This window comes from Amblyraja radiata, chromosome 19 (genome assembly GCF_010909765.2).
Source record: "Amblyraja radiata isolate CabotCenter1 chromosome 19, sAmbRad1.1.pri, whole genome shotgun sequence".
In the NCBI taxonomy this organism is placed as follows: domain Eukaryota; kingdom Metazoa; phylum Chordata; class Chondrichthyes; order Rajiformes; family Rajidae; genus Amblyraja; species Amblyraja radiata.
The window spans coordinates 19,857,351-19,880,804 of record NC_045974.1 but is presented as its reverse complement, the minus strand read 5'-3'; the positions used below and the strand labels follow the sequence as shown (position 1 = coordinate 19,880,804).

At 41.7% G+C, this 23,454-nt stretch overlaps 1 protein-coding gene across 15 annotated transcripts in view; it reads left to right on the top strand.

Annotated features, from left to right (window-relative positions):
- ppfibp1 (PPFIA binding protein 1) overlaps positions 1-23,454 on the top strand; it is a 103,112-nt gene that overhangs the window by 28,893 nt on the left and 50,765 nt on the right. For all 15 annotated transcript variants that reach the window (XM_033037876.1, XM_033037880.1, XM_033037875.1 and 12 more), the window contains exons 2-3: positions 17,391-17,490; positions 18,776-18,981. In XM_033037876.1, the coding sequence (XP_032893767.1) occupies positions 17,430-17,490; positions 18,776-18,981 (267 nt within the window). In that variant the 5' untranslated portion in view covers positions 17,391-17,429. The remainder of the gene's footprint in view (positions 1-17,390; positions 17,491-18,775; positions 18,982-23,454) is intronic.

The following is a 23,454-nucleotide window of genomic DNA, read 5'->3' as shown; positions in this document are numbered from 1 at the left end:
AATGGTAGACTATTTCTACCTGCTATTTAACTGGAGAATTCTTGCATTCATCTAAAAAAGTGATCGGTTCCTGTTTTAATGGGAAGACTTCATCGGCATTACAGTGAAGTTAACCTAGAAAATATATAATTTGCTAAAACTTTGCTTTTGTTTAATCTCAGCCTTTTTACAATGCAGTATATTAAATGCACTTTCTCTTTGGCTTTTACAAACTCTAGGTATTTCTTTTATTTTAAAGCAAAATTATCATGGACACTTGTGGTTTAACTGCTTTTCTTATTAAAACAGTGTAGAAGTTGCACTTTTTTAAATTATGGATTTTCAAAAAAGCCAGCAAAAGACTCAGAATTGTCAAGATTGAAACTACCCTAAATGCGAATATGCAGAACGCTATCTGTATTCGGGGGAATTGTATTGAACATTCATATTTTATTTACAAATACTTCTGGACTTACTGTAAATTTCTGACACCTTTTAAAACATTTTGTACTTGTCACATTGCCAGGAATGTATCCATAACAAGGCCTGGCGTTACACAGTGCACATGGAAATATAGCAGTCTCCCGAATGGTCTTTTTCATTTTGATGCTTTGAAGAGTTTCCTGGATTTTGATCTATTTACACTAATGGAGCAGAAGACACATACAATAAGATTAGCATCCGGTTACTAAATTCTGTAGAGCTGCTGAACTGAAGTAGTTTTGGCGTGATGTTAGGGGACAGAGGGTGCTGTTGGAGAATTGCTTTTTACACACTGGAGTCCTGTAACGAGTGGTGCACCACTGGGATCCATAGTGGGGTCACTGTTATTTATATTGATGATTTGGATGCAAATGTAGGTGACATGGTTAGTAAGTTTACATATATCGCTAAAATTGGTGGTTTAGTGGACAGTGAAGAAGGTTATCTATGATTACAATAGGATCTTGATCAACAGGGCCAATGGGCTGAGAAATAACAGGTGGAGTTTAATTACAATAAATGTGATGTATTACATTTTGGTAGGATAAACAGGCAGGACTTGCAAAGTAATTGGTTGAGTCCGGAAGAGCGTTGTCGGACAGAGATACCTTGGGGTTCAAATCAATAGTTTCATGCATGTGGTGACAGGTGGACAAGATGGTTTAGAAGGTGTCTGGCACTCGTGCCCTCATCAGTCGGGGTACTGAGTATGGGATGTAGATACACAGAAGTGCAGATGATGGTTTACGTCATTTATTCATGTTCACCAGAGTTGCTGCCTGACCCACTGAGTTGGGGTCAAGGAAAGAGCGTTCACGTCGCTGCCCTGTTTTCACCAATCTTTCCACCACCACGTACAAGAAGCGCAAGACGGACACCATTGTATGCAGATGCCGAGAAGTGTGTTCAGCTCTGGCTGAACAACTTCTGATCTTGTGTGTGGACTCGATAAGAAGACCCACTGAGTTACTCCATTTGTTTGTGTTTACGAATTGGGACATCATGTTACACTCGTACATGATGGAGTCCTGTGTACAATTCTAGTCACTCTTGCATAGTCATATTGCCACTCAGTATGATTTATGAATATGTTACTGGCCGATTTGTGTCGCTAGAAGATGCTGGATTGACTGGGTCTTTTTTTCCCTGGAATGTAGGAGACTGACCTTGTAGATGTATATAAAATTATGATAGATATCATCATGGTCAATCTCTTTCTCAGGATGGAGGAGTCTAAAATAGAGGCTTATGTTTAAGTGAGCGGCAAAAGATTTAAAAGGGACTTGAGGGGCTTCTTCTTTCACAAGAAGTTGGTGGGTGGGTGGTATAAACTGCCAGAGGATGTGAGCGAGGTAGATACATTTACCATTTTTAAACTATATTTAGATAGATTTGTAGATAGGGAAGGTTTGAAGAGATTGGGCCAAATGCTCTGATATGGACTAGTTTGGTTATGCAACTTGGTCAGCATGGGCTGCCGGACCTATTTCAGTCCTGAATAAATCTACGTCTTACAAGTTGCTGCAGTACATCCGGAATGCAACCATTTGGCCTGTTATGTCTGGTCTGGCTATTATCTCTAATTCCATCTCGTAGCTGCTGCAGTTTGGTGTCTTCAAGTGCGCATCCAAATACTTTGTACATCAAATCGGAGTTGCTGGCTCTGCCACCCTTTCAGCAATGAGTTCTAGATGCTCAAAACCTTCCAGCTGGAAGAAATATCTGCTATCCCTCATCCTTTTACTTCCATTATACCTCCTTGACCCCTGGTTTATAACCTTCTGTTTTCAGCTCAATTACATATCCCCTTGGTCTCATTCAAACAAAATGTATCCAGCTAATCTAACATTTTCTTCAATACCAAAATTCCGTAGTGTTGACAGCAGCCATGGAATGCTCCCGTGAGCAGGAATTCCTCGGACGGCCCTTGGCCAATTTTCCTGTGCATCGTGCTCCACGGCAACTTGGGTGTTTTAGTTCCATGCTGCTGTCTTCTGTTGAAAGCTGCCTTGTCATCACGACTTTCTGCATTTCATCTGCCTCTCTTTTTCGCTCTTGTATCGACATCTGAATTTAACTTGTGGCAATTAAGTTGTGCTGACTAATCTGTTGTAACCTGAGCTTTGTTGGTGGCTAGAGACACAAGAAACAAGACATAAGATGATAGTAGATCCTCCTCTGGGACAAGCACGTAAAGAGTTGCCCGGATGCTGGAATCTGGATCGACAAGCACGGGAAGTGTGGGGTGAGGGAGGGGTGAAGGGTGAGCGTGAGACTGGTGGGTGCTAAGCAACAGCACAAAGGCTGCTACTGCTAGACCCTGATGAGTAAGGGAGATGATGATGGGAACAATTAGAGGATTAGAATAGAATGCCATTTATTGTCATGCAACAGACATGGTTCGAACGAAATTTCATTCCTGCAGTCATAACATAAAAAAACCAAGACACACAATTTACATAAACATCCATCACAGTGAATCTCCAAACACCTCCTCACTGATGGAAGGCAAAAGTCTTGATTCTTCCCTGTTCTTTATTCGTCTCCCGCACTCTAGCAGTCCAACTGCTGCGTCGAGGCGACTGGGGCTCCCGATGTTAAAGCCCCCAGCGGGCAATGGTAAGTCTCGCGGCCGTTAAAGCCGCGCCGGGCGATGTAAGGCCCTGCTCCGGGTCTTGATGTTTGAGCCCCCGGCGGGTGATGTTAAAACCTGCGGCCATTAAAGCCGCGCCGGGCGATGTAAGGCCCTGCTCCGGGTCGTTTTAACCCCACGATTCGGGCGGGAGACGTTGCCGTTGCAGGAACTCCGAAATGTGGTCTCTCAGCAGGGACCTGCGAGCTCCCGATGTTACCGTCCACAGGGCCTGCAGCCGGAGCCTCCGAAGGTCCGAAGTCAGGTCGCAGCCGCACGCCACCACAGCTCTCCACACTCCGAAGTCGGCCAGCTCCGCGATGGTGAGCCCGCAGGCTCCACGACTGGAGACCCGACAGGGAAAAGGTCGGGTCCCCGTACAGGGAAGAGATTAAAAAGTTTCTCCCACCCTCCCACATATACACATCTAAAAAATAAAACCAAAAACATACACCTAACGGGACAAAAAGAAAGAAAAGACGGACGGACTGCAGTCGAGCCGCTGCCACAAGGCGCCGCCACACCGATTAGGAGAGGGGTAAAGGGAAGATGAGCATTGAGGATGGAGAGATCTGGCAGGTGATATGTGGGGAGTGAATGGATGGAAACAGAAGAGGGTTGAAAATGGAAGGCGAGAGGGGAATGATGGGGAAGTGGGTAAAGAGAGAACTCAAGCTGTATAAGAAAGGGGGTGCACAGGAGGCAAGGGAGAATTCAGTGTTTACTTCTGGGTTGTAGACTACCCAGGAAGAATATGAAGAACTGTTCCTCTGATTTGCATTGGGCCTCACCGTGGCAGTGGATAAGAGACAAGGATGGACCAGGTTGGTGTGGGAATGGGAAGAGGAATTGAAATGGTATGCAATTCGCTTGGTTAGACAATGCGGACCGAGCCCAGGTGCTCTGTCTCGTCGAAATAGAAGAGGCAACATGGAGAGCACCAATTGCAGTAGGCAAGGTTGGAAGGGGTGCACGTGAATTTTTGCCTCGCCTGGACGGATGGTGAGAGAAGTTACAAGAACAAGTGTTGCATTTACTGTGGTTAGATTCATGATGGGGTAGTGGGGAGGGATGGACAGAGCAAGGAGTCACGGAGGGAGTGCTTCCAAGGGAAGGTGGAAAGGGATGGGCAGAAGATGATGTGGCTAGCGGTGGGATGTGTCAATGGCTCGTCATAAGAGTCATGGAGCTATACAGTACGGAGAAGGCCCTTTGGCCCTGCTGTCCTAGTTGACACAATGACTAGTCCCATTTGTTTGCATTTGGCCCATAGCCCTCTAAATCCTTCATGTCCATATCTGTCCAAGTGTCCATTAATGATAATGATTTGCTCAATGCGTTAATACCTTCGCCATTTGGTTGTTTTTGCATTGACTAAACGAATGTCTGCTGTATCAGTTCAGTAACAGCATGGAGGATTGCAGCTGCCTCTCATGGAACTTGAGAGGTGATGTTTGCTTTGCCCATCTGCTACTCAGTTAATTTGCGACTATAATCTTATTCCTGAGTAAATTAAAGTGGAATCATTTAAGCTTAATTTTCATTTATGTGCACTGTCATGCTGCTTCAATTATCTTAATAGCCGATCATTAAATTAGACATTCTACCAGGCAACAACGGCAATAAATCTGTCACATTGGATTATTAACTCTAGAGTTTTCTGTGACAGAAGCAACGTCTCTTGTTTCTTCTTTGCTGCTTTTCCTTTATGAGTGACAGTAATTTTGGGGGTGAAGATCATGGGAAAAACTGTCTAGGTAGGAAATAGTAAATAAAAACAGAAAATGATGGAAATCCTCAGCAGGCCAGGCAACATTTATGCACAGATAAGCAATTAAAGGTTTCAGGTCCAATGCCCTTCGTCAGAACTGAACTGCATGTCTCTTATCTAAAACATAACTGATATTCGTTTCACTGATGCTGTCTGACCTGCTGAAAATTTCAAGGTCGTACCTAATTTGGGAGTGTTGCCAAATGCCAGTTAGGTTACCGCTCGTGAAATTGAGAGCAAGTTTTTGCTCTAACTAGGAAATTGAGTGGTAAGATTCAGAAGGGGTAGATAAAGAGTAGGGGTTTATATTGTAGATGTGACCAATGCAGAAGTGTAAAAGCACATGGATAGATTAAAAAGATAAAATTGGCAAAAGGGTTTAATGAAAGCAACATTAAGTCATTGGCTGAATTTTGAGACAGCTAAGTACTTTATAAAAGGGAAATAGTGGAGATCCAGAGTGACTTGGTGATTCATTTACAATTATTATAAAAGTGTTTTGGGTAGGAACAGCAAATAATCGGAATGGTCAGTGGGATGTTGATCTTGTATCTAAAGGATGTGTACAAGGAGTATTCTCTGCAAATAGAATGGTGTTTTCTGGCCATCACAGAACGAATCCAAGCAGTTCCCCATTACAAATACTATACTCAACCATGTGGACCACTTAACAAGTTGCGCCATTTTCTACAAATCAAAGACACAGCCATGGGCACTCACTTGATCCCAACTATGCTTGTGTCTTCATTGACTGTGTGGAGCATTTTATCTTTCAACCATATTCTGGCACCACTCCCAACTCTTTCTCTTCTATAATGGCATTGGTGCTGCCTCCTGAACCCATGTGGAATTCATCAATGTCATCAACTTCACCTCTAACTTCCTCCCTGTCCTCAAATTTACCTGGATCATTTCTGACATCTCTCTCCCCTTTATCTTTCGGTCTCTGCCTCAGGAGACAAATTATCTATTGCAGTTTACTACTAACCTACTGGATGCCCACAGCTATCTGGACTATACCACCTTCCATCTTGTCTCTTGTAAGAATGCCAGCCCTTCCTCCTGGTTTCACCTCTGCCTCAGTTCTCAGGATGAGGCTCGAGGGATGCTCGGAGATGTCAACCTTCAGGAAACAGAATCTTGAACCTTGCCTTTCATCCACCAGCCTTTGTATTCAGCACATCATTCTTCGATATTTCCACACGCTCCAATGCGATCCTGTCACATCTTCCCCTCTCCACCCGTGTCTTCTTTCTGCAGGGACCACTGTCTGCATGATTCCATAGGTTGCTCCGCTCCTATCTCTTCCTGTGCACTTTCCTGTCAACTGAGTGCACAGCCTGTTCCTCTACCTACACCCTGACCGCCATCATCAGGAAACCAAACAGTCCTTCCAGGTGAAGCAGAGATTCACATGCATCTCATCTATCATCTTGGGTGCTTTCAACGTAGCTTATTCGACATTAGTGAGATGCTCGCGACTTGTCGACCACTTTGCCGAGCACCTGTGATCTGTCCACTGTGACCATCTGGAACTCCTGGTTACCAGTTATTACATTGCTGACTCTTGCCTTCTGCGCCCCCCACCCCCTTCCCCCTACTCATTTATGCTGGCTACCTCCCCTCCATTCTTTCAAAGCAGTGGAAGGATCTTGACCCAAAATGTCTAAGGTCCATTCCCTTCATAGGTGCTACCTGACCATTGATCTCCTCCAGCAGTTTGTTTCTTTGCTCCAGATTCCAGCATCTACAGATTTTTGTCGCCGCTAAGGAAGGATGTATTGCATTTGGGAGTGTAGAACAGACTAAGCAGAACAATGCGTTTGCATTCCCTGTAATTCAGAAGGTGGGTGCAGTTTGTTCAAGGTTTGCACATTGTTATAAGGAATCGAATAGATTGAGTAAAAGTGTTTCCATTGGCTGTGAGTCTTTGCATTGGAAAAGTAGTCTAGAAATTACACCCAAGGCTGGCTGCCCTAGTTTCTTCCACAACCTAGTTTTGAAGCATTTTGATTATAATCTTGTTGAGACTTGGCAAGGTGCCTATTAGGCATAAAAGCTCTTGAATATTGACATTGTGGTGTTCAAGCTCAATCGGAATAATTCCATAAATTGTAATCAAGATACTTCAAGATAAATTATCGGGTTCTCTTTGTTCTTTAGCTGGAATTAAAATACAAGATAACTTTCTATTTTAAGAAAATATGTTATTGTTTCATAGAAAATAATTTACTTTGAAAGATGTATTGGATATGAACATCAAAAGAGGGTCCTCAAAACCGTTTTCTAATTTCCATTCAATGCTGCTTTTTTTCTCGTGAAGCTGTGGTGACTTCTCTTGCTTTCGGTATCAGAAAGCAAGCTCTTGATGGTGGATTTTTTAATATGCTGCAGCTGTTCCCTTACCAGGATGTTGTTTAGTCATTTGGCTTTTTTCCAATATTAACAGAACCTCAAAGATCATATTTGTTCTCGCACATGGTTTCTAAGGTTATGCAAGATGGTTGTTCTTTCTGGTTTAAACAATTATTAGCAAGCAATTGAATCACCATTAATCATTGAGAATACACAAGGATTTGAGTAAAGATTCAATAGTGTACTAATATGGGGCTTTGGTATGACTATCTTAAAGTATTGAATATATATTTTGTCTCTTACTTAAAAAAAAAAAGATCTACATAACATCCAGGAAGTGCAATATAGATTGATATATACCAGGGAGGGGTATGGAGTTTGTTGTATGATTGAGTAGGCAAGGCTTGTATTCTCGAGAGACTGAGAATCAGAGAAGATCTCATTAAAACTACATAATATTTACAGGGCTATGGCACAGAGGGCGTTTTTTTTCCCATTTGAGAAGTGTAGAATGTGATTATAATCTCAGATTAAGCGACAATCATTTTGGGGTTGAGATGGGGAATGTTCAAATGTTTTCTCAGTAAAGGTGAAGTCACTAAATTCATTAGAAAAAGCACCCTGATAGCTTTGTGGATATTAAGGCAATTGAGAAATAATTGGAGAAAGTGTAGAAATGGCTTTGAGTGGGTAGATCAGCTACCATCTTGAATGGTGTGCAAGATGGCCTGCTCATGTTTTTACGAACAACATCCATCATTGATATTCCTAAATTCAATCTGATTGTAGTCTGTAGGAAATTAATATTTGATTTTCAACCCAGGTGAGCTAGTAATATTTTTTGTGTTTTCTATCTGTCGAATGGGTTTGCAGAAGGTGATTTGCTGTACCTCATGTCATGGAAATAGTGAAATGATGCAACAACAAACACACAAAGGCACATATCAAGATTATTCCGAGAACTTTTTATTCAGTTCGCATTGCAGCAGGTGAAATCTTCATTAAATGTTTGTCTCCATAGGGTTGGCATGTGCATAGTCTGCTAAATATGTTTGGGATGAGAAATTATCCTGTATTCGTTTCATGCTGCTGCTTCCTCTTGATCTTCACTTTTCTACCCAAATTTTAAATTAAATAATAGAATTTGCTTTAATTTGCTGTATCTTGTTCACTGATATTTTTGTTTTCTTTTTGAGGGGATATATCTAATTGATTTGATCTAATCGTATTTAATTTTAACCTTAGTAGACTGAGTGCCTTAGCTGTTATGTCAGCCATGAGTGGTCAAAGTTAGCAAAATGTACTGACGAGATTTAAAATATTTGAAGTTTGTAAACCGATACTCAAGATCCTGAGCTCTATAGGGAGAGGTTGGACAGGCTAGGACTTTGTTCCTTGAAGTGCAGGAAGCTGCGATGATTTTATAGAGATGTATAAAATCATGAGGGGAATAGATAGGGTGATTGAATAGTCTTTATTTCAGATTAGTGTCAATTGAGAACTAGGAGGTTTGGGTTTAATGCGAGATGTGAAAGATTTAATGAATGGCTTGGGCCATGGGGTCTGTTCATATCATATCACCCTATGACTATAAAAAATGTTTGGGAGATGGATGGTTGTTGCTTGGGTGCTCTTTGCTGGAGCAATGCATGAAGTTCTCCCTTTTGCCTACTCTGATCCCTTAGTATTGTCAAAGATAAGTACAGATAGAAAGTAGAAACTATTCCATCCATTTATTTTGATCTTTCAGTCTTCTCACTGCTATCAGATGTATATGTTTCCAAGTTTGATGTAAACATTACCATTTCAGTTCTGACAGATACATGCATTTTATAAAAACGCAAATCTTTGTACTTGTGTGCAACGTTTTAAAAAGCTGCAATGTGGTGGAATTTTTCCCCTCCTACATGCTTACAGTGGGTGATAAGGATATTGGTTTGACTTGTGTAATTATACGATGGGCCTCATCTGGGGAAGCCTCAAGATTTGACTTGTTCGGTTCTGGTAAAACGTTAAGGCTATTGAGATAATGGCCTTTATCACTAAAAGCATTTGATTGTTTGGTGATGCAAGTGTCTGGAGATGCTGGAATCTTGATCAGTCTGAAGGATAAACATTTCTGTACGTTTCCCTCCATGGCTGCTGCTTGACCCCAGACGTGCTCCCATGTTTTAAATGCCTTGCAGAGGTTTTCCGGTCAAGCAAAGATCTTCAGGTTCTTGCTAATTCTAAGTTTTAGGTCTCCAATTGGACTGTTCTACATGGCATGTTTGTGTAAGAATTGAATTTATGGAATTTCTTCTCCTTTGCCATTTTTATGGAATGTTCATTTTTTTTCTTTCTGAGTGGGCATTATGTCAGTATAAAAATAAAATGTGTTTTTGTTTAGCCCTTTATTTGCTGCCTGCACTTAAAACTCAGGAAATGTTTGAATGTGATTGGGCTAGCCACGTAACTTGGTTGGATTTGACAAGTTGGACTTGAGGGCCTGTTTCTGTGCTATATAACTCTGTAACTGTATGTAGAAAATTGATGTTTTTGGCTTACAGAAGGGACCGTTAACGGAACCCAAAAACTACCTGTCTCATGAAATCTTTGGATCTCAGTTTTGAATGAGCTTTAACTACTTATTAGGATGAATCATTGAATGAGGCTCTGCAGCGTTCTGTGTTAGTGAATTCAAAAGGCTTACCATCTACCGAGTTTTAAAAAAATCTCTCCTAAATTTATGTTGCCTATGCATCACATGAAACTAGCCGATAAAAATTGTGTAGATTTCATCCAGATCATTCAGTGAAAGGCTTGGATAGAGTGGATGTGGAGAGGATGTTTCCACTAGTGGGAGAGTCTAGGACTAGAGGTCATAGCCTCAGAATTAAAGGATGTTCCTTTAGGAAGGAGATGAGAAAGGATTTCTTTAGTCATGGTAGAGAATCTATGGAATTCTTTGCCATAGATGGTTGTGGAGGCCAAGTCAATGGATATTTTTAAGGCTGGGATAGATAGATATATTATAGATTAGTACGGGTGTCAGGGATTGTGGGGAGAAGGCATGATGGAGTAGACTAGATGGGCCGAATGGCCTAATTCTGCTCCTATCACCAATGACTTATGACCCTCTGCGTTCCTCCCGAAATTTATGTTTTTGAATGACTTAACCTCCTTAGAAAATCGAGAGACCTGGACAAACAGCCAATACCTATACAGTTAAATAGTGAATGAAATTGTGAGTCTAGCTGTGGTCATGGACTGGGTGAACTTGCATTAAAGAAGCCAAATAGTCTGCTGAAGCCAGAATCTGGAACAAAAAACAATGCTGGAAGGATTCAGCGGGTCAAGGGACATCTGTGAAGCCAGATGTAAACTGATGTTTCGGGCCAAGTATTGTATTAATGTTCTCTGGAGGTGAAGGGCTTAAATATTGGCCATTACACTTGTGGTAACTAAATGTTTCTGATATATTCCAAATAGCAGGTAGACAAAAATGCTGGAGAAACTCAGCGGGTGCGGCAGCATTTATGGAGCGAAGGAAATAGCAACCTTGTCCACATTTCCAGAGCCATTAAAATAAAAAGTGAATGATTCATCCTAATAAGTAGGTTGAAATTCAGAACAAGATGACAACATTTCAGATATTAAGTAAAGCTGATTAAAACATTTCTTTGCATACACAGTATGCTGCCACGGAACTCTAGAAATCCAAAGATATTAGAGCAAGTAAGATGATGAACAGAAAACTTAAAATGAGTGAAGAATATTAAGAGAGACATATGAAAAGCCAAAATAATGGAAGAGGCTGAGTGGTCACTTGAGGCCCAATATCAGGCAGTTAAAGAATAGTATAAATCAGAAAGTCGTGTTTCGCCCTTAAGCCTTTGGTTGAATATTGTGTACAGTTCTGGTTGCCCCGTTACAGCAAGGATGTGGACGCTTTGGAGAGGTTGCAGATGAGGTTTAGTTTAGAGATAAAGCATGAAGAAAGACTGGATAGACTCAGCTTGTACTCGCTAGAATTTAGAAGATTGAGGGGGGATCTTATAGAAACTTACAAAATTCTTAAGGGGTTGGACAGGCTAGATGCAGGAAGATTGTTCCCGATGTTGGGGAAGTCAGTTTAGGATAAGGGGGAAATCTTTTAGGACCGAGATGAGAAAAGCATTTTTCACACAGAGAGTGGTGAATCTCTGGAATTCTCTGCCACAGAAGGTAGTTGAGGCCAGTTCATTGGCTATATTTAAGAGGGAGTTAGATCTGGCCCTTGTGGCTAAAGGATCAGGGGGTATGGAGAGAAGGCAAGTACAGGATACTGAGTTGGGTGATCAGCCATGATAATATTGAATGGCGGTGCAGGCTCGAAGGGCCGAATGGCCTACTCCTGCACCTATTTTCTATGTTTCTATGAAAACAGGCCTTTCAGCCCATTTTGACTAATGATCACCCCTTCACACTTCTCAGCGCGATCAAGGAACCAATAGAGGTTACCCGGCTGTCGGATTTGCGGGAAGCGGCTGACATGAGTGAGGCCGTCGAGCGACAGGAGAGAGGTTTTCAGCTGGAGAGCACTGCCAGAGGTGAGCGGGCCGGCAAGTGCTGAGGTCCCGGCGCCCGCTCGCAGCCACCCGAGCTGCTTCCCTCCCCAGCCACAATGCGGTGGCTCCACACCCCCCCCCCCCCCCAATTGGTCTCTTGAACTAGTATTGTCATTCAATAAGATCACAACTGATTTAACTTGTCCCGGTGTGCTCCTGGTTTTCCCACCATCTCTCCACCTGCCGTCACCCTCCATCCCCCACCCATTCAGTAATTCAGAATGAAGGAGATTTGGGCAAATTGAATTGTTACTTTCTTTATTTTAATTTTTTTGAGCATGAAAAATTCTATGTCCTACCAACCGTCTTTCAAAATGTATTAACTCAAAATGGGGGCGCCTCTTCATGTCCGGGAAATACGGTACTTTATTAAGAGATATGGCTTTTGAAGACTTTATAAAAGTCGACTGACAGCTTACGGAGTGGAGAACAATCTGCGCATGCGCGGTTTAAGATTTTTTAAAAGCCGACTGACTGCCTACCCTGAGTAATTACTCACGGCAATTACTCATGGTCTGATGTGTCGGAGGTTGTTTGTACTCCGGGATTATTTTGGAATAGCAGGCACCTTGTCCACAAAGTAGACATCTTGAATGAAGTTATAAAATTATGATAAGGCGTAGATGGGGTTGACAGTCAGAACTTTTTCTCAGGGTGGAAATGTCAAAGATGAAAGGGCTTAGCTTTAATTTGAGAGGGCAAAGAGTAATGAAGATGTACAAAGCCAGTTATACTATGGTATTATCAATATGCATGTGATTATTTTTGTCGTCCTCTGTAAGTTTGAAGTGCTCAGCCATGCCAGTGCTGCAATCTCAGGAGAATAAAGGGGCTTTTCATTATAAGGGAATGAAGGTTTTGTCAGCAACATAGACCGATGTCCTTGGTGTGTCTGCTTCAGAATGATCCTCCCTCTGTTTTTGGAGTAATCAGTTTCAACATCCTAAATTCTTTGGTTTCTAAGATTGCTGTGACCTAATTCAAACTTGTCCACCACATGAGCTTCCCTGCTGTTGCATACGGCCATATCTTTGATCTTGCTATCTCCAATGGGTCTGTATTATCTGAGGATTACTTTGTGGATAAGACGCCTACTATTCCCAAATCACCCTGGAGTACAAGAGCAACCTGGGCCTCTTAAACAAAAGGAGAAAGTGCTAAAGTAACTCAGCACGTCAGGCGTCATCTCTGGACAACATGGATGCTTGATATTTTGGGTGGAAATCCTTCTTCAGATTGTATTAACCAACATTTGCAGTTCTTTGTTTCGAACCTAGGCCTCTTTCTCTGAACTAACCGCGGTATTATGAAATCCTTTGGGAAGGGCTAGTGAGTGATATCTGCAACCTAAAGTATTCTCCGACTTTAAAAATTGCATTTTTGGTTTTGACAAAGAATTTATGGAATGAAGTTATTCTAGTTCAGATTTTGACTGCATTGGTTTGCGTAAATCACATTACATGTTGTGTTAGATTAAGGTTAATTAAGGTTTCTAAGGATGGTTGGCTGAAAAGGATTTATTTGTCTGTTGCTCTGAAGCAAAAGGCTGATCATTGCATGCTACATTAATATTATGCCCAGGGTCCTTGGAGAAATGTTTTAATCTGTAATAGCAAGTGTATTCTGTGCTGGTGCGCTGAACCAGTCAGGAAGTCTGCTGTTTGTTTATACTGTCAACTGGGATAAACCTCAAGGTACGTTGTCATGTTGAAAATGTTCAATTGCAGCAAATTCAATGTTTGAAATTAACTTTGTTTCACTCGCTGTGATTTAATGTATTAGATTTTCACAATCTATCAACTAATATTATGTATTGTTGGATTATTGTGGTTAATGTCAGGGTTGTAGCAAGGTGGTTTGATATCTCGAGTTGTCCACAGTGCACGATGGTAACCTTGGGCCCGATTAAATGTGCAGTCTGTGATGTGATGTTATATGACATCAGTTACCATTAGTAATTGTTGCTATGTTGTTTTGTACTGTATTTGATCTATTGCCCATTACAAGTTAAACTAAAGCCTTACGTGACCTCAGTAATTACAAATTAATTTAAAGTGACTGTTGTAAGAATGTATTGTTTAACTGCTTAAGCAACAAAGACTGGCATCTTTTTAACGATGAATTTAAAAATAAAAGCAAAGCACAGTAGTTTTTTTCCGAGACAGAAGTAAACAGTAGAGGTGTAATGTTAAACTTGTAGAACCTTCCATTAGATTTGAAGCATTGTGCTTAGCTTTAGTTCACGTTATGAAAAGGGCCTTGAGGCAGAACTGATTTGTGTAGATGATAAATAGAATTGAAATGTTTTACGTCTGGTAAGACTGAATGACCAGAGGGTGACACGATGAAAAAATAAGGCTATAAAAAAGCTTAAAGTAAACTTGATGTTTCTAGTTGAGAGAGACATAAACCAGAGGCCATAAGTGTAAGGGAACGAAAGGAACGAGTCAAACGGTGATTTAGAATGTGGCATATAGAACATAGAACAATACAGCTCGGGAACGGGCCCTTCAGCCCGCAATGTCTGTGTTGAACACAATGCCAAATTAAACTAATATATGGAGCCTGCACAAGATCCACATCCCTCCATTCTCTACATATCCACGTGGCTATATATGGTAAATAAAGATTCATGCAAATGGAAGCACTGTTGTTGGAGGTGAGATTAATGAATACTGGCATTGTGCAAATGGGAGGAGCTGTCTTTGAAAATCCTAAAAGGACTTCACAGGCTGGATGTGCGTTGAAAGTTTCCCCTTGCTGGGGGCATTTAGAATTAGCGGTACCTTGGGATAAAGTGTAAGGCAGAGGGCGGTGGACACCATGTTGCTGAATATAGTTAATAAAGAGATGTATATATGTAAGGGACATCAAGGGGGTATGAGAGGAATGTGGTACTGAGATAAATTATCAGCTGTGATCATATTGAATGGCACAGCCGGTGTTTTAACAGGACTTTGGACAGAGACGGAAACATTCAATCCAGATAATGAACTTCAGAGTTGCAGCGGAAATCTAGCAACATAATACTTGACTCTACCTCCAATCTTTACCATTGAAAAGAAATGGAAACCATTTAATCTGTAAAGTTACCCGCTTTGACTTTCTGTGGTTTAGAATTCATGGAACCATGCTCAGTAACTGCTGACAGTGGGGCAAGAATACTGCAGGAGGTTTCAAATCACTTTAGAGTTTGTTGTAGTTCCTTAGAATAACTACTACAGGGCAAGGGATCGGGGATAAAATTGACCTTTATTATTGAGAATGTGCCAGTATAACAACTAATTACTTTAAATTTAGGTAATTGGTTAAATTAATTCTGGATATAAAGCTGATATTACTTGCAATGACCATGAAGCTGCCAGATTGTGGTAAAATCCCATATATTTTGCAGAAGTCCTTCAGGTTAGTAAGACTCGAAACCGAACGATGCGAATCACTGGTTCAGGGGAAAGATATGAGGTTTAAGGGGTGGAAAAGACTTAACAGAAATCTGAGGGGCAACTTTTCCACACGCAGGGTGGTGGTATATGAAACAGGAGGTAGTTGAGGCAGGTAAGATTGTGGCATTTAAGAGACTTTCAGATAGGCATCTGGATAAGGAGGGATAGGGATTATGTGCAGGAAGATGAGAGTTGATTTATGTGTTGTGTTCGGCACAGGATTGTGAGCCGAAGGGCCTGTTCTTGTGCTGTACAGTTCTATATAATCAGCATGTCATGAACTAATGTTTAAAATAAATTCAGCTGCTTGTCCATTTATTTAAGTTTGTGTTATTATTGGAAGACTTGTGGAAAACAGCAAAAGTTGTCCTAAATTTTGCACTGGAGTTTGTGTGCAACAAATTGAAAGAGAAGAAGTTAATATCAGGAAGCTACCTCCATCCCTTCACAAATATCTGCTATCTTGGCCTCTTTTTGGGTGGAGGAAGCAGGTTTGTTGAGGGAATAAGCACTGGAAATAACTCGTTCAGATTCGAGCAGTTGTTCTTGTGGCCAGGAACGCGAGTCCATTTTGTAAACCAAGCAGAACATTCCTTAAGGTTAGATGAAATCCACCTCTGGTTTTCCACTAACTCTCGACTAAGTGTCAGTCTAAGAGTCCTCCTGATAGAAGTCCCATCCGTTATGTCTATGGTATGTGACCCATGTGGATATTCCCCAGCATAAAAAGCTCCAGAATTATGCATCAATGCACATGTGCCGATGTTCTTTCTGCTCCCACATGATTGTTAATTTCTGGGAATCAATGGAAAGACATTTATGAAGATGTCTCTTATGATTTCATTGTTTGTGTTTGCCAAGTTTCAGCTGCTGGATGGAACAAATAAGGCAATTTCACCTAATAAATCTGCGTACAGTATTCAGCATGGTTTGAACAAGATTAAAATTGAGATTTTATTTCTCATTTACCCCATTAGCTGTGTTTTAATGAAATCTAAGCTTGCTAACTTGTTTCCGGTAAATAGGTTTGTTTGTTGGAAAAAATAGTGAATAAAATTTTCAGGAAAGTACACAGTGCTGGAGTAACACAGTAGGTCAGGCAGCATTTCTGGAGAGTTTTGAAGAAAAGATTTGAGTCAATTTTGTTGTCATTAGAGAAAATCCCCCCCAAATGTACAAGAGCTGCAGATGCTGGAATCTGGAGCAAAAACTGGAGGAACCCAGCGGAGTAGGCAACTTCATGGAGTTGGGGGGGGGAGGGGGGGGGGGGGGGGGGGGGGGAAGGGAGAGACATGTCAGGTATGGGATATTGATTTGGATGATCAGCCATGATCATATTGAATGGCGGTGCAGGCTCGAAGGGCCGAATTGCCTACTCCTGCACCTATGTTCTATGTTTCTATGTCTCAACTCGAAACAACATCAATAATTACTTGCCCCCCCCCCCCCCACCACCAATGCTGCTGGGTTCCTCTAGCTGTTTGGTTTTGCTCCAGAAAAGACAAACCTTACTCCCTGTAACAAGATGAGTAAGTCCCTGTACTGTGGTGAAGCAGCGTTCTAGGCCTGCACGAGTGATGCGGAATTGAAGTCAGTTACTGAGACTGGCAAAGTACCAAGAAACCTGGAATTCCCTCTCTGAAAGCTCCCTCCCACTGTCTTTGATTCACGGGTCACAGCTAGAGGTAGTTGGAGTACACGGCACTGCAAGATAGCAACACGGCACGTAATCTAAGAGCACTCTGCTCTGCCAGTACATGCGACGTGCCAGCTCCCACCAGCAATTTGTATAGCTGCTTTAGGCAATAACTGTACCAGTATCCAAACCCTTTCAAAGCTGGAATTACGAATTGAACTGCAGGGGGTCTTCTTTAGATTTGAAGTGATATTTGTTTTGCTCCATTTTGGTGTCTCTCTCTCTCTCTCTCTCTCTCGCTCATTTAGATTTTGCAGCTTTTGTTTGCCAGTACAGTTAAGTTTATTTGGATGGCTGTTCCCTTTTAATATGCTGTTCCAGTACATTTGTATAAAATTGAGAGGTATTAACTGATGAATATTGCATGATTAAGAATGTTTAATAAATTGCTTCCAATTGCCTAGGTAACGATTGGAGTTGACTTGCTTTGCTTATTTTCCAGGATCAGGTGTGGCATTGACTGACTTACAAGGATAAAAAGATGACTGATGCCAGCGAGATGTTAGCTGCTGCTTTGGAACAAATGGATGGGATCATTGCAGGTATGAAAATCTGGAGTGATTCACTCTCAACCATAAGTAACCACCAGAAACCTTTATTGGAGCTGAACACAGTGCTGGCGGAGCTCAGTGGTTCAGGCAGCAACTGTGGAGGGAATGGACAGACGACATTTACGGTCCTTCTGCAGACTGATTCTGGGATTGACTCTCTAAAGTATTTGGTACAGAGAACCATGTCTAGATGCCGATGTTTTCAAACAAGAACCTAATTGTGAATAGCATTATAAAACCCCACAGGACAACTCCAGCAAAAATAATACTAATGAGATGCCTGAGGCAGCTGGTAATAAAACAGATGAGCAGCAGTCAGATGATGGAAGGTAATAGTTTTATTTTTGTCCTGTTGAAGCGGAGCAGTCGTCTACATCCACGGATATCCATCAGATCGGAGACTTGCCCTGGGTGGGAGTGCTGAATGATTTCCCTGGAGAAGGCACTTGCCTGGTCGCCACACCCCAGCTGTGGGCTCTGGATTTACACCACAGCTTAAATATTAATATGAGGAAGGGGGGGGTGCAGTTTGTATTAACATTGAGCTTGTTAGGAGGAAGGAATATGATACAAGTGTACTCGTGGATGTCTTGGGCAACCTTAATCCCTCGACTAACACTACCAAAGCAGATTTATCATGTCTGTGTAGGGTCAGCTTACAAAATGTCTGCAACCATTTGCTCCTGTGTCAGTAATGACCAAGGTTCAGAAATTGCGTTCTCTGACAAGGACCTTCCTAGCACTGCATCTCTTCTCTTCCCTCCTTGCCCTCTCCCTTGCTCTCTTCCCCTTTCCCTTCCCTTACTTTTGTGTAAATACAAACTCAATTGCTCTTATTTTCCCAGTCCAACCGCAGAATCCTTTTGATGGATTAAAGACTCTCTCTTCCGCTCTCAAATGCGGCACTCAAAAATAAATTCCTGGCTCGCTTCCCAGGATGATGTGAGTGAGCTTGGTAGTTTGTTTAATCATATATTGTAAAATGTAATTAGTTACATCTGTCATTTTTCACAGAATAGCCTGAATTTATCAATATATTCACTTTTTTGGAGAGAAAGTACTGGATGCCATGCTCAGGGGATTGTTTTGGTAGCTTGATATAACTACATTTGCAACGTTAGGCATTCAGGAATTTCCTTCTGGTGCATTAGCCTGTTATATGACAGCCCATCAATTGTCTGTTTTTGATTAATATCTAGACCGTATTGTCGGTATGACTCAGCCTCTGATGGTCAAAGTGACTGTTACAGCATTTCACCTATTCATCTTTCACTAGGTTCTAAGACCTTGGACTACTCGAATGGTCTGTTTGACTGCCAGTCGCCTAACTCCCCCTATATGGGTGGTCTACGCGTATTACACCTGGTGGAAGACCTTCGAGGACTGCTGGAGCTGATGGAGAATGAAGAGAAGGATGGACTACGCTGTCAGATACCAGACTCCACTGCAGAACTCCTCGCTGAATGGCTACAGAGCCACCTGGTGAGTAGCATTCCCTCTTTTGTATTTGTTTGTGGCTGGCTGTTTTTTTGCTGGAACATCTTTCCCATCCTTCAACTGTCAGCACTGTGACAAAATTAAGACAACTAATCAGCTGCTTCTCGTAACTTTGAGAGTTTTGTGGTAAAAGGACTGCCTCCTTTTCTCACTTGTCCTCTATATTTGATAACCTTAAATCTTGTAAAAAGCTGATTTAGTTAGCAAGGCAGTGCCATCTTGTGGTAACTGCATACTGTCACCAATCAACATAATTAATTTATTTTCACAACTACAAACTGGAGCCTCAACACCATATTATTTAAACACATTTAACGTGCCTCTTCAGAAGTTTGCAATATGTTGACTTTGCAAACGTACAGTTCCACAATGGTTTGGTGTTTCAGATGTAGTGCGTTACTGTAATTTATAGGAGCTTAATGTAGAATTTGGATAAATACTGTTTGTTCAATATTTATGTACTTGTCTTTCAGAATATTAATGGAGAGAGAGAAAAAGCAGAGACATAAATCTTCAAACTATTTTAATAAAATAAATAGGCAAGGAGATAGTGAAGAAGGAAAATTAAAACATACAGCCTTAGATGATTCAGCAGCCTTTGACGTTAAAGCTTTGAACGCTGTATGTATTTGAAAACTGGAACAGATTAAAAGATAAGGCGCTCCAAGATCTAGGAGTTATTAATGAAGAGAGTTTGTAAACATGCCAGGTATGGCTTCTGCTAGGCACTTTATCAGATTGTCTTTATTTTGTGTATATTTCCTGTAGAATTTTGTACTGCAAACATCTGTCGCCCATTTGGAAAGCAACCTATTTAAAATTTCAGCTTGTAATTATAAAGCTTTGCTGACTTCTGAAATTACTTGGCAATTTTTTTTGTCAGTTTCCATTGCAAACGTGATATGGGAATGTATAATGGAAAGACGAAGGGAAGGGGGAAGGGGGAAGTGCAGGCGGAAACTGGGGATGAGGGAGGATCTGATAGATGTATAAGATCATGAGGGGAATAAATAGGGTGAATGCACGGTCTTTTACCCAGGGTAGGGGAAATTAAGAACCAGGGGACAATGGTTTAAAGTGAAAGGGGAAAGATTTAATAAGAACCTGAGGAGCAACTTACTCACACAGAAGGTGGGTACATGGAACAAGCTGCCAGAGGGGTAGTTGAGGCAGGAACAGTAAGACCATTCATAAACACTTGGACAGGTACATGGAAAGGAAAGGTTTCGAGGGAATGTGTAGGAAGGAGCCGCTGTTGCTGGTTTCCACTGAAGAGAGATACAAAATGCTGGAGTAACTCAGCTGGGCAGGCAGCATCTCTGCAGAGAAAGAATGGCTGAAGAAGGGTTTCGACCTGAAACGTTACCCATTCCTTCTCTCCAGAGATGCTGCCTGTCCGGCTGAGTTACTCCAGCATTTCATGTCTGTATTCAAGGTTTAGTGTGATATGGGCCAAACACAGGCAGATGGGACTAATGTAGATTAGGCATTTTGGTCGGCATGGTCAAGTTGGGCTGAAGGGTCTGTTTCCTTGCTGTATGACGATAATTAACTGGAGAATATTAGTTTTACGAGGTCCAAAGGTCCCCAGCCTTTAAGCCTCGTTCCATCTGATGATTTTGTTGGTGTTGTCTTACTGTGTGAGAGAAAATATTTTTTATGTTCCAATTGCAAACATTTGCCATTATTGTAATAGTTTTAAAGAGGATGGAAAAGATTTGCAATCTGCCCATGAGTGCATCGCACTGTACGGAGCAACAGTTAATGTCGCAGTGATGGACGACTTCAGTTTGATGCCTCACTTTAAATTCCCTGAAGATTGTCATTTGCTATTTGAAGAATTCAATTTTAGCAGCATTCCCGACCGATAACATTCGTTTGAAACTGGTGAAGCTCTGTTGTGTCAGATGGTAACTAATTGACCATCAATTATCCATGGAGCCTGAGTTTTGCAACGGCTGAATTCCAGTACATGATGGTATTGAATAATTTCACTAGCGTTTCTCTGACCTTGCTTTGCATAAGAATGTTGGTTTAAGTGAAAGCCGACAATATATGTGCAGGCTTGATGAATGCAGGCTAAACCCCTTCCAGATGCCAGCGATGTAAAGTCCTATCAGGTGCCAGAGGTGAATGCAGTTGTGCAAACTGTTAAGCCCATGCTAATTTGTCACTCATCCAAAGAGAATTGTCAATTTGCTTGTTACAGCATCCTGGTTATTCTTGAGTAATTCCAAGGTGTTTTTCTTGTGTTAAGCAACCCAGGACTTGGAGAAAATCTTCTGAAGATATTACATTTCCCTTTTCCCCGTGCCTGATTGCCGTTAGCTCTGGGCTGCCAATGAAAATTGGTGGAGTCACCGGGCCTATCCAGATCCCATTTGGGTACAACGCATCCACCTTTCCACCCTGCCGTGTGTGGTCAGTAAACTTGGGTTGTTACAAGTGGTGCAGACATCCTTGTCATTAACAGTGCAAGGAAATGAGGACCAGTGCTGATCAGTGGGACAACCCACTGCTTACAACCTGCCTTCCTGGACATCCACACAACAGTAGTCATAGCTGCTTTGTCCTCAAGGAAAGAATGTAACGTACTGAGCCAAGCTGGGCTGTTTCACATCTCTGAAGTGTTTACACTCAAAACAAATACCAACAAAAGTTATAGGTTTCAATAGTGTGTGAAGTTTTATAGGCTTATTGTTGCCCACTACTTTTATATTTTAGACCAGTTTCCCATGATAGGCTTGTCCAGGTCGTGGTTTCAGTAAACCAGGGACATTCCTGGAGGGGTGACGATGGTAATTGCAGGATTTTGGTCTCAAGTCTGTAACAGCTGGGGCCACATTGATTTGTCTTCAAACAAGCATAGCAGCTGGGTCAGACATAGTAGTAAGTTGTCTTTGTCACTCGCAACACAATTTGGACCTTAATACCAGTTGGTGCGGACTCCCCTAAGGACAAGAAAGTTATGTGTGCCAGACTGGAGAGAGAGTTGGATATCTACAAGCACTTCAAATGGCTGAAAAGGGTAAGGTTAGTAAGAAAGGAATCTAGCAGAGTTTAGAAAATGTAAGGAGGAAATATGCAGTGTTTTGTTTAATTAAAATGTAATGTTGAAGTGAGAGGCAACTATCAGCAGTTTCGAATAAATAAAGTTACTTCTTGGACTTTTTGAACCATATCAGTAACATAGAGATGTTCAAATAGGTTTTCATATTTACAGGTTACGTTGATGTTTTTATAAGCAGGTGCTAGTTACAAGACCAGCAATGTGTGCTGTGTTCACGCTATCGGGTACAGTTGCAGCGTGGCTGCTCTTAACTAAACACCACGGCAGAGACCTGGCGCCTAGCTCCATAAACATGATTTACAGGCCATCCCTGTTACAAACGAGTTCTGATTGTCCGTGTCAAAGTACACAAAAATCACTCTTGCTAACAACACTGCCACGGTTTTGTAACAAATAACACTAAAAGCACATTAGGCTGATTTAAAAAATACAATTGCTAAAAATGGGAAGGTGGGAGGGAAGCAACTAGCTCTGCCGTTCATAAGAATGGGCATATGTACTTTAGACTTTTGAATTTTCTGGTTCTATTGGCGTTTTAAAGATACAGTGGCTTTTGGCGTCACTGCCGGGTGCATCATTCATGCCAGATATCCAGAAGAACAATTAATCCTGGTATTTCGAAGCATGGACTGTGGGATAGAGAGTTCAAAATGTATTCTATGATAGATGCGACAACAGCCAGTACAAGCTCTTCAATGCAGTCATTTTTCACTAGGGCCAGCTTTAAGTGCAGAACCTCAGATGGAAAAAAATTGTGAGGATGTGCTAGTGTTTTCTGCTACACATCTGTCTTACTAAGGAAACATGTACATGTATCGTTTGCTTACAGTTTTTAAAATTATCACATTTAGTGCAAATAGCTGCATTTGCAACCAGAGCAGCCCAGTGAGAGCTATCTATTTAATACCCTTTAATCCACCTTTTCGCAGCTCTGTCCATCCACCCATATCTGAGCCTCTGGCTCATTTCGCTCTCCCTCATCTCTCTTTGTCTGACACTCTTTTGTCTCCTTTATACCTGTTGACATTGTCACTTCCATCTCGCGCGCTCGCACACACAAACCTATCACTTGCTAGGCTTGCCTGACCCTCGCTTCACCCAGCTTTCTCCCCCTTACTCTTATCAACTGAAGAAGGGTTCCAGTATGAAACATCATCTGCCCATTTCTTCCACAGATGCTGCCTGACCTGAGTTACTCCAGCACTTTATTTTGTTCAAGATTCCAGCATCTGCAGCCTCTTGTGCGTCTCTCTTGTTGACTAAACACCCAAACAAAGTTGCTGAGAGTTTCAGCAAAGAATGCAATGACCATGTTCCTCTCAAAGGTTAGGTTGAATGTGTTATACTCATGGAGGCATGGATCATTCTGTCCTGGTTAGTCTCAGTGG